Source organism: Ziziphus jujuba, chromosome 4, assembly GCF_031755915.1.
Source record: "Ziziphus jujuba cultivar Dongzao chromosome 4, ASM3175591v1".
Taxonomy (NCBI): domain Eukaryota; kingdom Viridiplantae; phylum Streptophyta; class Magnoliopsida; order Rosales; family Rhamnaceae; genus Ziziphus; species Ziziphus jujuba.
In genome coordinates, this window is record NC_083382.1 from 33518022 (window position 1) to 33534402 (window position 16381).

Sequence of the window (16381 nt, forward strand, 5' to 3'; positions counted from 1 at the left end):
CTTTTTCCTGAACATATATAATTTGGGTATTTCTACCAAATACCAAATATATATGTACATATGTCTATATATATATATATATATACACATACATAAAAGATTTGGCGATATATACCCAATTGCCGTTAACTACAGCTAATGCAAAAATGCACAAACAAATAGCAAACTTCCTTTTGGTCTCACTTTTTTTGGGGTGAAATTTTTGGTCTCACTTGTTTAAATATGACAAGCCTTTATATATATATATATATATATATAATTTAAGTGGGTTAGCTACTTTGCGCATATATATATATTATAAAGATTACTATAATTTTCTAAATTAAAAAAAGAAGAGACGGGATTTGAACCCACCACCTAATTAAAATGTGTGGATGTGAAGGGCCAAACTTGGCTACTTTGCTTAAGTAGTCTCAACCAAGGTTCAAAATATCAATGTCGACAGAAATATCGAGAGTTCAAAATACGAAAATTTCCATATAAATATCGGAAAATATCGAATATCGATAAAAAATTATAAGAAACGATGGAAATTTATTTTAAAAGATGGAAATTTTTATTGAAACTTGAGAATTAGCTTATTTAATCCATCAATTATCAAATTCATTATAAAACTTACTAAAATATTGAATGGATGTTATGTTCTTCTTAGTGAATTGATTTTTAATGAGCACTTAAACATTAATAGCCACAGATGAATTATTATTAATAAAAATATATTAAAAAATACATATATGATAAAATTATTTATTAACTAAAACATATAAAACGATTATTACAATTACATTGTAGTTCATAAATATCATCTTAATACCACATAGAACTTCTGGGTGGTTGAAAATCATTTGTTTTTTCCTCATTTTGATTTTGAGATGTGAAATGTGAGAAGTAGTTATGAAAAGATGTATCTCCATAATAGTTTTGCATATAATTATTAATATGCCACCATATAGATCTTGCATTATTGGTTGACTATGTGCATAACTACTACTCTCCGATTGTTGAGTTTGAGATGGTACCCATGAGTTGCTACTTGATAACACTCCATAATTATTCATTGAATAAGGGTTATGAAAATGACTTCCAACCCTCATATATCCAAAATTCATAGAAATTGAATCTTTTTCTTGTTGTGACATCTCCATCATAGATTTCTCTTTACGTGTATAAGTCTTTTCCAATAGCACTGAATCATTGACCTGCATCTCTACTCCAATGATCTTCATCCTGTGTTGCATGTGTGTAATATTGTTCACCAGTAAATGGGCTTAATCCAACTTCTTGACTTGGTGATTCCCTTTGGCCCCTACCTCTTCTACCTTCTAATTCAGGTAATTTATTGAAGTTATCTTCATCACCACTGGACCTAGAGTGACTACTAAGAGTCTCAAATTGTGAATGTGTACCACCTGATGGAGCTGAAGCACTAGTAGTTCTAGTTGGCTCTCTCATAAGCCTTTGAAATGAATCACCACTACTAGAATTTACTTCTTCAGTAATTACTTTTTGAACATTTATCCCTTCTTTTTCAGTTTGTTGAGCAATCTTTGGATCAGGATTCCCCTCATGATCATCTAAATGAACATCTCTAATCCATTGGTATATTTGGTTGCCCTCTTCATCATCATCTTTCATTATAGTTTCAAATATTATTGTTGGATCCAAGTCTTGATGATTTTCTTCTTCAGCTTTCATATCCCTCAACTTGAGTTTCATATTATAATAACAATAGACTAGTTTTTCAATTCTACTATATGCTAGTCTATTTCTTTGTTTTGTATGTATTAGTGCAAAAGTGCTCCAAGTTCTTTCACAGGCAGAGGATGATGTTGTTTGTGACAAAACTTTTAATGCCAATTTTCTTACTGTAGGTGCACTATCACCGTACATGACCCACCATTCAACTGTTACAAAATAATTATTATATGATTACATATTTGTACTATTACATCAATTGAAATTCGCATACTACAATATTTAAACTTACCAGGAGACATCTCTTTTCTATAAGCAATTGCTGTTGGTCTTGCAAATCCTTTTCTTGCATCCTTGAAGTATGTAAGCTGTAAAATAAAATAAAATAAAGTTATAAACCCTTAAAATATACTATGTTAATAAATTATCATCATTATATCTCCTTTCCAAACTGGCTAATTGCGGCTGATTTAGGATCCAATGTAGTATAGACATCGTGTACAGCCTTTACAAGATTAGAATCTTCTCCAATCCCAGGTCTATATTGATATTGAGGATTTAAATAATAAGCTATATAAAAGGGAAAAAAAATATATTTTAGTTTAATTAGAGACAAATAATGAAAGATATAAAGTATTTTACATTAACGAAAAAATAAAAGTCTAACATATTTTATATAAATTGACTATGAGCTCATACCTGCTGCATGTAATGGATGCTTTAAGGTTTTATCTCACCTATTATTGATAATCTTTAATATCCACTTTGCACCATGCATTTTGTCAAGTTCCTCTTTAACAATTCGCATCAACTCATACACTGCTCCCATTGTTGGATAAACCTCGGTGTCAACAATACGTAAAAACTTATATAAAGACTTAAATAATTGATACACCTTATGTGCTTGATCCCAAAAAGTATGATTAAGTACTATATTTTCCACTGTTTGGCCTTCTTTTGAAGCACTATAATTATGATTAGTCCAATCAATAGATGTGAATAGTTGCTTAAGTCCTGCTTTCTTTTTAACCAAGCTATCAAGCGCAAGATAGTTTGTGGCAAATCGTGTAAGTCCTGGACGAATGATGTCACCTTTGCAAGTTTCACGCATCTTTGCTAGCAACCAATTATGATTGTAGATGTAGGTTGTGATTGCTCTAGCCTGCTTGATCACAATAGCCACATTCTCATTCTTCCCAATATCTTCAAACATGAGATCAATGCAATGTGCTGCACATGGAGTCCAGTACAAATTGTAATCTCCCATCAATTTCTTCCCAGCTTTAACAAATGCAGAGCCATTATCTGTTACAATTTGTACCACATTTTTCTTCCCAACTTCCGAAATTATTTTCTTCAATTGCTCATATATGTATTTATGATCCTTTATTTGATTTGAAGCATCAATAGATTTTAGAAAAACTGTGCTTCCTTTTTAGTAAACCATGAAATTAATATTAGATATCCTTGTCAGGACCGGTCTAGAATTCCTTCTCCGGAACCCTAGACAAGCCCTGATCCCAAGGAAATACCACCGAACCTTCCAACGGAAAATCCGGCAGCACCTCCCCTAAGGGTAGGACTTACCAAAAATTTTCTGCACTGAAAACGCACTTCTATAATCGTCCCCTTATTCCTCCCACATTACTACAATTTGTATCCACAAATTTACAGCACTTCAAATAATAACAGCAGCAACCCAGTGCATAAATAATAACTACATGTCCAATAGTATACAAAGCTTTATGAAGTACAAATCAACAGAAATACAACGAAGATGAAAGAAATAATACAACTGAAATGAATGAATACAAAGGTACTTCTCGAAACACGATAGCAGCAGAGAATTGGTTCGCTCCGGAAGAACGTCTACCACCCCTTGCACCTAAGGGAACGGAACTTAAAAATGTGAGATGCTAATCATCTCAATGAGTGACCCTACCTACTGAACACCTTTAATATTTATAATATACCAAATAAAAGGGATTTAATTAATCAATACCGAACAATTAAAAAAATAATTAAATAAACAATTGATGTAATATTTTCTCTCAAAACCCTCACTATTCACTCCGTTGGAAATGTTCCCCTTTTAAAATATTTTCACAAAACCCGATATTCGTACTTCCCGAAAACCAAGGGATCAAATAATTTAATAAACAACAAATAAATAAATAAATACCCCAAATATAGATAAACTGCAATAAATTATAATAATAATTTTGTACTCTTTGGGGTTTGAAATTTCTATCCGAAAAATTGTACTTGACGCACCACACCATATACCAGTGATGCCCTCCGATACCCAGTGATACGAACCTAGGACAACCTGCTCCTAAACCCGTATTATATTAGCCCGGATCTTAATTAAGTTCAAGTTCTAATGGAATGGACCTCAACCCCTAACCAACCTGTGGTTAGAAACCTTGGTATAATGTAGACGCCACAATAGGGGATGGAAAACCTATTGATAAGTCAAGCTAAAACAACCAATTCTCTAATGGTGTTTTAGGTGTTCTTAAAGAACAAAGAGATCATTAATCTCATAAGTATTTTCTTATTCAAATCAAAGTTGTATTCATATTGAAAAATAAGCCTTTAAATAAGCTACAAAGCGACGAAATAAAACCCTAAAAACAAAGGGAAAATCGGCCATACAAAGTAGTTTCCTATGGTGGCCGAAATTCTCACTCCTTTCCTAATCTAATTTGGATTAATTAATTCCTTTATTTTGAATTAGGAATTAATTAATTTACAATGAAAATAATAAAATAATAACCTTCCTAAACTTATTCTTCCAGAAAAAATAAATAAATAAAAACTAAAAAGTAATGGTAGTTTCCTAAAACAAAAAGTAAAAACAAATTAGGAAACTAAAAATGCTAGCCTTTTGATCAAGTTGACTTTGATTAATCTTTGACCTCTTTGAGCTCCAAATCAGCTTCTAGATGCTTTTTAGGATGCCAAATAAGCTGAATATGAAGTCCCACACGTTGCCCATGCTTGGAAAAATAAGAAAAGGCTAATACAGTAAAATACAGTAAAGTCAGCAAGCAATACAGCAAATTCGGCCAAATTGTTGATGCTGTCCGTACAAGCTCTTTTTGATTGCATTTGAGGCTGCTTTAACTTGATTCTATGACCTCTTAGGAATATGTATTTAACCCATAAATCATTGGAACCATTTCATACTTCGCGGACTCCAAAAATGTACCAAAACCATCATCCGGGTCCGTATCGGCTTCCACCACTTGGATGCTTAGAATAGGCTTTGTATCTTCAAGTATGGACAAGCTCTATTGAGATTGATTACCCCCTGTATAAATACTCCCAGGTTGTCCTTAAATCTCTTAATTTGAGCTCTTGTGATTGGCCTAGTCTTCATCCGTGTCGAGTCAGCACCCCAGCGGGTTATCGGTTGAGCGGCCTCGGGCGGAATCACATCATTCCCCTCCTCTTGAAAAGGATTTGTCCTCAAATCAAGATCATCACCTGCAACAAAAGGAGTTAAATCAGCAACATTAAATGCAGCACTCATGTTATACTCACCCGGTAAATCAAGCTTGTAGGCATTCTTGTTATTCGGCTCCAAAACTTGAAAAAGTCCATCCATAGGCGGCATGAGCTTTGACTTTCTTTGTTTAGGAAACCTTTCCTTTCGTAAGTGCAACCAAACCAATTCTCCTGGGTCAAACACTATTACAACAAAATCTAGAAATACATGCTCATTATGGTAAAAATTACACTTTTTAAAGTTAGCAAACAATATTTCCCAAATTTTCAAATTGCCATTAAGTAAGGCTCTCAACAATGCAGATAAAGTTCTATGCAATAAAGACATCTTTAAATAAGTATCTTTAAAATTCATGGTCAGCAATGATTTATTATTCATAATTACTTTATTAACATCACCAAAGCTAAGATAAAAATTTATATTCTTCCTTTCTTGTCTTCCTTTTCCTTTCTCACTCAATGCCATCTCACCTTCCTCACTCTCGGCTTTTGCACCAAATTTCTCACTCTTGGTTTTATTAAAATTTTTCCACACAACCTGAGTATTAGAAGACTTACCTTGGACAGCAAGCTCACCTTTTCCCTCTTGATTGGATGGTAGTCCACTTAGAATTTCATTTGGGAAGATGTCTCCAAATTCCTTCAAAAGAGAAATCATTGAACTTGGCAATTCAAGTTCTTCAAAGTTAGTTTGATCATTAAAATAATTTTCTTTATAAATCATGACCAGCAAAGGTTTTTTACACTCAATAACCTTATTAATATCCCCTAAGCTCAAATAAAAGTTGCTACTTGACCTTTCTTTTCTTTCTTTTTCTTTTTCCCCCTTGGATTGGCGCAAACCTTCGGATTTCCCTTCCTTCTCCAAGCTCTCAGGTTTGCCACTTTCTTTCCCCTCTCTTTCGATTTTTCTTTGATCTTTCCACTCAATATAAGTCTTAGAAACCTTACCTTGATCAGTAACCTCAATCTTACCTTCTTGAAAGGATGGTGAAGCCGTTGGTGCCATACTTGCTTTTTCCTTGAGCTTTTCGGCTTCTCTCCTTTGTTGCATTTGTAATTGGTCTTTGTAAACCTCTTTAGGAGATAATGGTTCCAGCTTGACCTTCTTCCCTTTGAATCTGAAAACAATACTATTTTCTCGACCAAAATGAGTAGCATATTTATCAAATTGCCATGGCCTACCTAATAGTATATGTCCAGCAATCATGTGTACAATATCACATAAAACTACATCCTCATATCTACCCATATTAAATTTTACTTTGGCTTGTTTATTCACTTTTATTTCACCACTATCATTAAGCCATTGTAATCTATAAGGTTCTGGATGTTTAATAGTTATTAAACCTAATTTATCAACTATAATGTTACTAATTACATTTGTACAACTTCCACTATCAATAATCATACTACAAATCTTACATTGAATTTCACATCGGGTGTGGAAGATGTTCTCTCTTTGAATTTCATCCTCATCTTTGTATGCAGCAAGTACTCTCCTAGAAAGCAAGTTTAATTCAGCATTGGATGCTTGCAAGGTTTTGGGTTCATCCTCCAAGTCCTCCTCCTCTTGCTTGGCTTCATCCTCACTTTCTTCACTTTCCGATTCTAGCTCGTCATTACCCTTTAACACCATGATTCTTCTATTCGGGCAGTGGCTAGCAATGTGTCCTCCTCCCTGGCACTTAAAACACACAACTTCATGAGTTATAGAAGGTTTAGGATCTAATTTTACCTTATTCTTTGGTGCTTGGACAGATTCGGTTCTAGTCTCCTTCTTTGGCCAGTTTGAACTTTCTTCTTTGACTTTCGGTTTTAGCTTGCTTTCATAGATGGGATTGTTCCTCCAGCCACTTGAATTGGACTTCCACTGTTGGAAACACCTCCAAACCATGATCTTACACCCCTCCTCTTGAATTGATGCTCTAATTTAATAGGCACATGCAACATCTCCTCCAATTCCACATATTGTTGCAATTCTAGTTGATTGGCTATTTCACGATTCAAACCACCAAGAAACTTTGCCATGGTTGCTTCCCTATCTTCATTCAAGTTCAATCTCATCATAAGCATCTCCATCTCCTTGTAATAATCCTCCATGGATCCATGTCCTTGAGATAAAGATTGAAGTCTTTGATGCAGCAACCTATGATAGTGTGATGGTATGAATCGCTTCCGCATGGCTCCTTTCATTTGTCGCCATGTAGTAATCAAGTCATCACCAACTCTCCTTTGGGTGTTTTGCTCATTGGTCCACCATTGGAGTGCATAATGGCCAAACTCCATTGCTGCCAATTTCACCTTCTTAGCCTCCGAATAATTATGGCGGTCAAATATCATCTCCATCTTTTCTTCCCACTCCAAATATGCCTCGGGATCACTTTTTCCCATGAATGGTGGGATGTTGATCTTGATATTGCTAAGATTGTCATCTGTTTCTTCCCTCTTATATCTTCCATGGCCAGCTTTATCTTGGACAGCAAAAGTTTCATCCATACCTTCTTCAAAGTCTCCACCGAATGGCTTCTCATCAAATTCCTCTCTCGGTCTCTCGCGACCTCCTCGTCCTCCATGGAATTCTTGCCTATTTCTTGTGTTTGGAATTCCTTGGGAAACTTCTAGCCTTCCCATCCTTTGATTCACATGCTCAACTTGAGCACTAACCTGCTGTATTGACTCCAAAACAGCTCTCATGTCCACTTGGTCTTCACTCCCGGCAGCTCGGGCATCGCCATGGAATGCTACGGATTCCTCCTCATTGATCCTCAAAGGTGGATCTCCTCTCCTCATTCTTGATTCTGTCATGTTAGTATAATAATGCAATAGAAATAAAATAGGACCTTACCAATGTCACTCCCTTACGTGTTTCACTCAAATGAAGACTCGACACTCGTGTTTGCACACTTGTTTCGGCTTTTTACCCTCTTTTAAACTCACACACTCTTGTCTTTTTCCACTCAATGAATTATCTCAAAGTTCTAATTAAAACACCCACAAAACAGCAATTAAATCACTAATATGTTTTAATTAAACTTATCAACAAAACAGTAGCAAAAAGTAGGCAATACCGAAAGAATCCAACAAATCCTAATTTTTCGGCTTTCTAGACAAGAAAACACAAAATAATGGAAAAACGTTGGAATTTTTGAAAACTACACCAGATGGTAGTAGATTATGAGTTCAAGAATAAAATTCCAGGAAAAGAAATTCAAATACGAACAAGAATCAAATTGAACAAAAATATAGAATAGTTATTGGTTGTTGTTCTTTGTAATTCAAGTTTTGTATCAAATCCTTTAACTGATTTTAATCCAAATAATTTAAGCACCCAAAATCCAAATATCCAGCAGCAAAAATAATTTCCCAGCAATCCAAATATTGAATAAATAAACAAAAAACCAGCAGCTCCAACAAGCCGAAATATTTTTTTTTTCTTTCTTCTTTTTTTTTTTTCTTTTTTTTTTTATCCGGCTTTGCCTCTTCTTTTTTTTTTTTTTTTTTTCACTTACAGGACATAAACAACTGCAGTAGCAAGAGTAAGTACCAAAATTGCAATTCCAAATCCAAAAGAAACACCAAACTCGTGACCTCCAAATAAACAAAATGTGCAGTTTTTTTTTTTTTTTAAATGTTGCCGCAAACTTCTTCTTTTTTTTTTTTTTCTTGTTTTCTTTTTTTTTTTTTTCTTGTTTTCTTTTTTTTTTTTTTTGAATATATGAATGCAAATATTTAAGACTAAAACAGCAAAGAAAAATCAACAAAAACCAAATTAACAAGAACAATGATAAAAGACAACCAACAAACTAGGAAACAAAAATACGATAAAACTAGGAAATCCTAATTCAACTAGGAATGGATTTTTTTTTTTTTTTTTTAAGATGCTGAACGTGTATAAGATGGATGCAACCTTAACCTAATGCTAAAATTGTAGAATAACACAAAAACATATAAAGCAAATAAAGATAGATCAAACCTGAACAAAATTTAGCTCTGATACCAAATGATACAAACCTAGGACGACCTGCTCCTAAACCCGTATTATATTAGCCCGGATCTTAATTAAGTTCAAGTTCTAATGGAATGGACCTCAACCCCTAACCAACCTGTGGTTAGAAACCTTGGTATAATATAGACGCCACAATAGGGGATGGAAAACCTATTGATAAGTCAAGCTAAAACAACCAATTCTCTAATGGTGTTTTAGGTGTTCTCAAAGAACAAAGAGATCATTAATCTCACAAGTATTTTCTTATTCAAATCAAAGTTGTATTCATATTGAAAAATAAGCTTTTAAATAGGCTACAAATCCACGAAATAAAACCCTAAAAACAAAGGGAAAATCGGCCATACAAAGTAGTTTCCTATGGTGGCAGAAATTCTCACTCCTTTCCTAATCTAATTTGGATTAATTAATTCCTTTATTTTGAATTAGGAATTAATTAATTTACAATGAAAATAATAAAATAATAATCTTCCTAAACTTATTCTTCCAGAAAAAAAAAATAAAAACTAAAAAGTAATGGTAGTTTCCTAAAACAAAAAGTAAAAACAAATTAGGAAACTAAAAATGCTAGCCTTTTGATCAAGTTGACTTTGATTAATTTTTGACCTCTTTGAGCTCCAAATCAGCTTCTAGATGCTTTTTAGGATGCCAAATAAGCTGAATATGAAGTCCCACACGTTGCCCATGCTTGGAAAAATAAGAAAGGGCTAATACAGTAAAATACAGTAAAGCCAGCAAGCAATACAGTAAATTCGGCCAAATTGTTGATGCTGTCGGTACAAGCCCTTTTGATTGCATTTGAGGCTGATTTAACTTGATTCCATGACCTCTTAGGCATATGTATTTAACCCATAAAGCATTGGAACCATTTCATACTTCGCGGACTCCAAAAATATACAAAAACCGTCACCCGGGTCCGTATCGGCTTTCATCACTTGGATGCTTAGAATAGGCTTTGTATCTTCAAGTATGGATAAGCTCTATTGAGATTGATTACCCCCTGTATAAATACTCCCACGTTGTCCTTAAATCTCTTAATTTGAGCTCTTGTGATTGGCCTAGTCTTCATCCGTGTCGAGTCAGCACCCCAGCGGGTTATCGGTTGAGCGGCCTCGGGCGGAATCACATCACCCAGCGTCCTGAGTACCGACTGGTGGGAAGATTAAAGAGAGAAACTTGCAAACGGTACTTCGGCATCCCGACAGTACCGCTGCTGAAACCATCATCCCGGCCAAGGAGGGGGGCGGCTGTGTGCACTATATAAGACTTGCCTGCCCACAGTCCAATGGCAACTCACGGGAGAAATAATAATACTTGCGCGCTGAACCACATATACATATACCAGAACACAATACTGTGTGAATGCGTCGAAAATAATTATTAAACCAACCGGACCGTTTTCCAAAATTACCGTGGAAAATATACCAAATTTTCACACTTACCATCCCACATATTTTTATTCAACAAACCGGTACGAAAACATTGATAACGGATAAAAATAATTTTCCTCGCAACATGCGGTTCAACAAATAATATATCACGGGCATAATTATGAAAATTAAACCACCAATTTGAACAAATAATTTTCTTAAAATATTCAAACCAATTATGCCCAAAAATAATATAAAATCCAAACACAACGAATTACTTAAAATACTTGCTCATGTGTAATAAATACCATTTAATCACAATAAAATAATAATCGGGAATTTCTTAATGACCCCAAATTTCCATTTAGCACCAACAGATAAATATATATAAAATTTCCCGAGAATCGCCGGAAAAACTTAACCGGCCGCCGCCGACTTCACCAGCCCGATCTGGGCGTGTCCGAGGCGACTGGCCGGGAAAATTGGAGGCTGAGGTCGCGGGGAGCTGGGCTTCACCGGTGGCCGGCGCGTGTGGCTTTCCGGCGACTGAAATCCGGCCAAATGGTCGGTCAAAGAGAGAGAGGGAGAGAGTCAAAGGAGAGAGAGAGAGAGAGAGAGAGGTCTCTGTGTGTTTCTTGTCTTTGTCGGGCTCGGGGAAGAAGAAGGGAAGAAAAGGAAAAGAAAAGAGAAGAAGGTGTTTCCCACGTGGGGAAAAGAAAAAAAAGAAAAAAAGAAAAGAAAAAGAAAAGAAAAAGAAATAAAAAGAAATAATTTAAAATTAATTAAACAATATTAAAAATAATATTATTACATAAAACAACAATAATAAAATAATTTAATATTAAACATGGTTGACATGTGGCATTTCACCATGATAACACATGGTCACATTTATTAAGTTACACGTGGCACATCGTTACGCGTTTAAAAATAATATTAAAATAATACAGTATTTGAAAAACTCTACAGGTCCATAACTTCCAAACCACATGTCCAAATCAGACATGCCGCTAGTCTACGGACTCGTATCAACTAGTATTTCACAATCATGCATGAGTCAAAGCTCAACTTTGCATGAATAAAAAGTCAACTCCGGCACCCCTTGGACAGTTTGGACCTCAACTTGTTTTGCTCGTAACTTTCAAACCGTAGCTCTGTTTTCAACATGCTACTAGTCTACGAACTCGTGCCAATGTGTACTTTGTAACGGTACCTTAGTCAACCTAGACTTCCAACCGGAACAAAAAGTCAACTTTGGACCCCTTCGATCAACGGTCAACATCAACGGTCAACGGTCAACCTCGGTCAACGTCGGAAAATTCCCATTGTACTTTGGGACGGGGTGTTACATCCTGGTGGGATCCGTCCATTCATCACACATGATTCTACAACCATAGGTTTTCCACTTTGCTTTCATTTTGTTTACATGGTCTTTTATCTCCTCATACTCCATATCCAAATATTTTGTGCTGATCTCATAAGGGGTTGGAGGTTCTATACCTAGCTCTGCTTGTTGACATCCTGCTACCAAATTCTTGAAATGATGGGATGATGCTTTATTTGCTTGTAAATTTTCATAAACAAAAAATTTACTTATTATTTTTCCCATACCTTTTTTTATTTTTCCTACAGAAAATTTTTTTTTTTTATATTTTTTTGCTTTGCTTGAGAGGACTTGTATAAGCTTGGTGCAACAAATCTTGATTGTGGATCTTTAAGATTTTGTGTTCGTTGTACTACAAGTTTAGCACGACTGCTACATTCGCCTCTTTCAGCTTGATATCGAACTTTGTGGAGATGACTTCTTTCCCACTTTGATTGTTTAGAAGCATGAATTGCCTCTCGATAATCATTTTTCTCATATGGATCCATCCCAGGTGGATATGCTATGTCATCATCATCCTCATCATCCACATCATATGTTTCAGCATGCAGTTGTCCTCGTAAATCTGCACGAATCTCTTCCATTCTATTTGCTTTTTTGATCTTACGTTGTTGTTTTCCTTTTAACAAATCTATTATAAATTTTTTAACTTCAGGAGGTACTTGACCACAAGGTTGTACATTGTGTGAAGGATCAATACCACTAAGGTGGTATTTTAATCGTGTTACTCCACCACTCTTCATCACGCGATTACAATATTTGCATATTGTTCCACTTTTATTACCTTCAATTGGAAAACCATATTCCCATGCAGGATCACGTTTGCTTCCTCCACTAGCCATTATCCTATAATAATAATAATAATAAGAGTAACAGTAATAGTAACAATAACAATTTTAATATTTGTCTATGAATATATATTTGAATTTTTGATCGGAATTGGATAGAGATATTTGATTAAAATATTTTCTTATAACTATGAAAAATAATTTAGTATAACAAAAAAATCAAGATCTTTGAAATTAAATAATTCATTTTTAATGAATGTACCTGGTACGAAAATGATTCCTTACAGATCTTCAATGCCTTGAGTATAGATGTTTACAATCGGAAAAGGGACAAAACACTACATAAAGAAATAACCAATATTTTCAAAGCAAAAAAAGAAATAACCAATATATTTAGGCAAATTTAATATACTTTAACAATGTATATTCTAGCCGACACATATATATGTGAGATCCCACATCAGTTGGAAAGGGGAACGAAGCATGCCTTAAAAGAGGATGTTGATATCTTTCCCTTGCGATGCGTTCCCATAAGGAAAAGTAAAACCGTGAGGGGTAGGATTGGGCTCACCCCCTAGCTTCCAAAGGGGACAATATCGTGATTGGGCCTGGGAGACCCATGCCAGTGGGATTGGTAGGTAGGGGTTGTAAGAGGATTCCCTCTAACCATTGTGACGCGTTTTGATAAAACTATGCAGGCTGGGCCCAAAGTGGACAATATCGCATGCGGATGGACTGGGCTGTTACAGATAGTATCAGAGCCAGTACCCGGATCGGTGTGCCAGCGAGGACGCTGGGCTCCAGGGGGGAGGATTGTGAGATCCCACATCTGTTGGAAAGGGGAACGAAGCATGCCTTAAAAGAGGGTGTGGATACATTTCCCTTGCGACGCGTTCCCATGAGGGAAAGTAAAACCGTGAGGGGTAGGATTGGGTTCACCACCTAACTTCCAAAGCGGACAATATCGTGATTGGGCCTGGGAGACCCCGTGCCAGTGGGACTGGTAGGTAGGGGTTGTAAGAGGATTCCCCCTAACCATTGCGACGCGTTTTGACAAAACCATGCGGGCTGGGCCCAAAGCGGACAATATCGCATGCGGGTGGACTGGGCTGTTACATATATGTATAAGATTTATTTTCTAATCAAGTTTTTATTTATTGTTTATAAGTTTGAACATATTATATTATGAAGTTTTGCTTACGTAGAAGACAACATGAAAAAATTAAATGACAAAGTGGGTTTTTTAAGTTATGCTTTTTATCCAATGAGAAAAAACAATTATATTTTCAATCACACATAATACATTAAGTTTAAGGTATATATTAAATTTGGGTTTGTAAATCTGATCATTTATGATTACTACATATATATATATATATATACATATATACATGTTACATTTTCACCATATATATATAGAGATAGATACATATGTTAATATATAATTAATTAGCTTACAATTAATAATTCAAATAACAATAATACAAGTGAATTAAAGAATTTAGATCTTAAAGTATAAAAGTAAATATAAGGCTCTTTTTTTTTTTAAGATAAAGAAACTAACCTGTAAAAAAGATATCTAAAAAAGTTGTATGAAAGAACTTAAAATTTTATGAGAACCGAAAATATGTATAAGAAAAAATGTTAAGAACAAAGGATCAAACTTGCTCTTTAAATAAAATAATAATGTGAATTTTTTTTTCCATGGAATATTTGATAATCAAAAGCACACTCATGACTCATGAAGAATATGTATTGGCTCTAGTAAAATATAAAAGACACGTGAAATTAAGCAAAGACAAAAGAGTTGACAACCAAGTGTAGTATATAGAGACAAGAAAGTGCCCAAGCAATGGTCAAACACACATTTATGAAGAATATTTTTTAATTTCAAAATTACATAATGATATACTAATATAAAAGACACGTGAAATTATGCAAAGATAAAAGAGTGAACAAGCAAGTGTAATATATAAAGACAAGAAAGTGTCCAAGCAATGGTCAAACACACATTTATGAAGAATATTTTTTTTTATTTCAAAACTATATAATGATGTACTAATATAAAAGACACGAGAAATTATGCAAAAATAAAAAAGTAGACAAGCAAGTGTAATATATAGAGACAAGAAAGTGCCCAAGCAGTGGTCAAACACACATTTATGAAGAATATTTTTTAATTTCAAAACTCTATAATAATGTAATAAGATTCTCTAGCATAAAAATATTTTTTTCTCTAGCATAAAAATATTTTTTCAAAACTATATAATAATGTACTAAGATTCTCTAACAAAAAAAATAATTTTTTAATTTTAAAACTATTTAATACTATTGTAAGATACCCCATGGTATAAGAAATTCATGGAGAGTATTTGGTTGATTAATATAATTGAATGATATATTGTCTTCTTCTTAAAAGAAAATGAAAAATAAAATTTATGAATTTTTAAAAAAATTATGAATTGTCTTCTTCAATAATATTTATGAATTTAAAAAAAAATTCATAAATATTTTTGAAATTTCCATGGAAATTTCCATAGAAATTATAGATTTTTTAACCAAATCATTAAGAAGTTTATGTAAATATTTTACGGAAATTTTCATGGATATTATGGAAGTTTTATCTATTTCTATGTCGAACCTAAATTTTATATCGACCCCTTCAAAAAAAGGAAATATCAAAAAAATTTCGAAAAAATATCGGATATTTTAAACCTTGGTCTCAACCTTATGTCAAATATAAATTAGGACATAAATAAGAAATATTGATAATATGATATAATCGTATCATTTTGACTGTCATTAGTTTATATATGACACATGGAAAAAAAAAAGTATTATTATTAATTTCCAAAAGATCACCCGAATAAATCAACTAATATTTTCTGTGGACACTGGAAAGGTAAGGAATTTAGGAGTTTGTTTGCGTCTAAAAGAGAAAATGAAGAAAAAGTTTAATGTTTGAAGGGAAAGAAGTTTGGAAATTATAAAGTAAAAGTTGAAAGTTTGACTGGGTCATACATAGTACGTAGAGGCCTCCATATGGGACCAAACAAAGCATGAGTGTCCTAACCCCCAACTAGCCTTAGACTTGCGAGGAAAGAGCCTCTCCATCTCTCTTTCTCTGCTATATGAAATTGAACCAACTCAAAACCAGAATTAGTTAGTACACAGAAATTGGATTAAACCATCCAATCCAAGTAGACAAGAAATTTCGAGGAAAGGATAAGGTACACGAACTATATATATTTCCCAATGTATTTTCTAGCAAACCCCCTTGTCCTCAATCCCATCCCCTGTATTATAACTTATTATATGGTCACATGACCAAGTCTTACACAGAAAAAAATATATATATTCAAAGACTCAAACCAAAAGAGTGACAAACTTCATAAAATTGATAATTAATTATATATTTAAAATATATAAATAAAAATATATTATAAATCATTTGAAAAAAATAATATGATCTGAAATAAATTTAAAAATAATAGATTACATATTTAATTAAACATAAACAAATTTTAAATAAACCAAAAAATAAATATTAAAAAATTCAATAAAAAAACATAGAAATATGTTTTGTGCTAATTATTTGATATAATACATTGCCATTAAGCTGTAC

At 33.8% G+C, this 16381-nt stretch overlaps 1 protein-coding gene across 1 annotated transcript; it reads right to left on the minus strand.

Annotated features, from left to right (window-relative positions):
* Positions 1-1862: 1862 nt before the first annotated feature.
* LOC132803604 (uncharacterized) lies at positions 1863-13132 on the minus strand. The gene is made up of 6 exons (XM_060816849.1): positions 13019-13132; positions 12325-12814; positions 2433-3079; positions 2148-2234; positions 1988-2063; positions 1863-1904 (listed from the first exon to the last, which is right to left on the minus strand). Exons 2-6 carry the CDS (start codon positions 12808-12810, stop codon positions 1863-1865), a joined length of 1338 nt encoding a protein of 445 aa, XP_060672832.1. The 5' UTR covers positions 12811-12814; positions 13019-13132.
* Between the last annotated feature and the right edge of the window lie 3249 nt (positions 13133-16381).

Excerpts from the sequence above, each read along its gene's own strand:
- LOC132803604 (XM_060816849.1), bottom strand. The coding sequence starts at position 12,810 with ATGGCTAGTGGAGGAAGCAAACGTGATCCTGCATGGGAATATGGTTTT. Across the intron at positions 3,080-12,324 it reads GTAGCAGTCGTGCTAAACTT|GATCATAAATACATATATGA; the intron begins GTAGTACAACGA and ends AATCAAATAAAG. Across the intron at positions 2,235-2,432 it reads TTAAAGATTATCAATAATAG|ACCTGGGATTGGAGAAGATT; the intron begins GTGAGATAAAAC and ends ATATCAATATAG.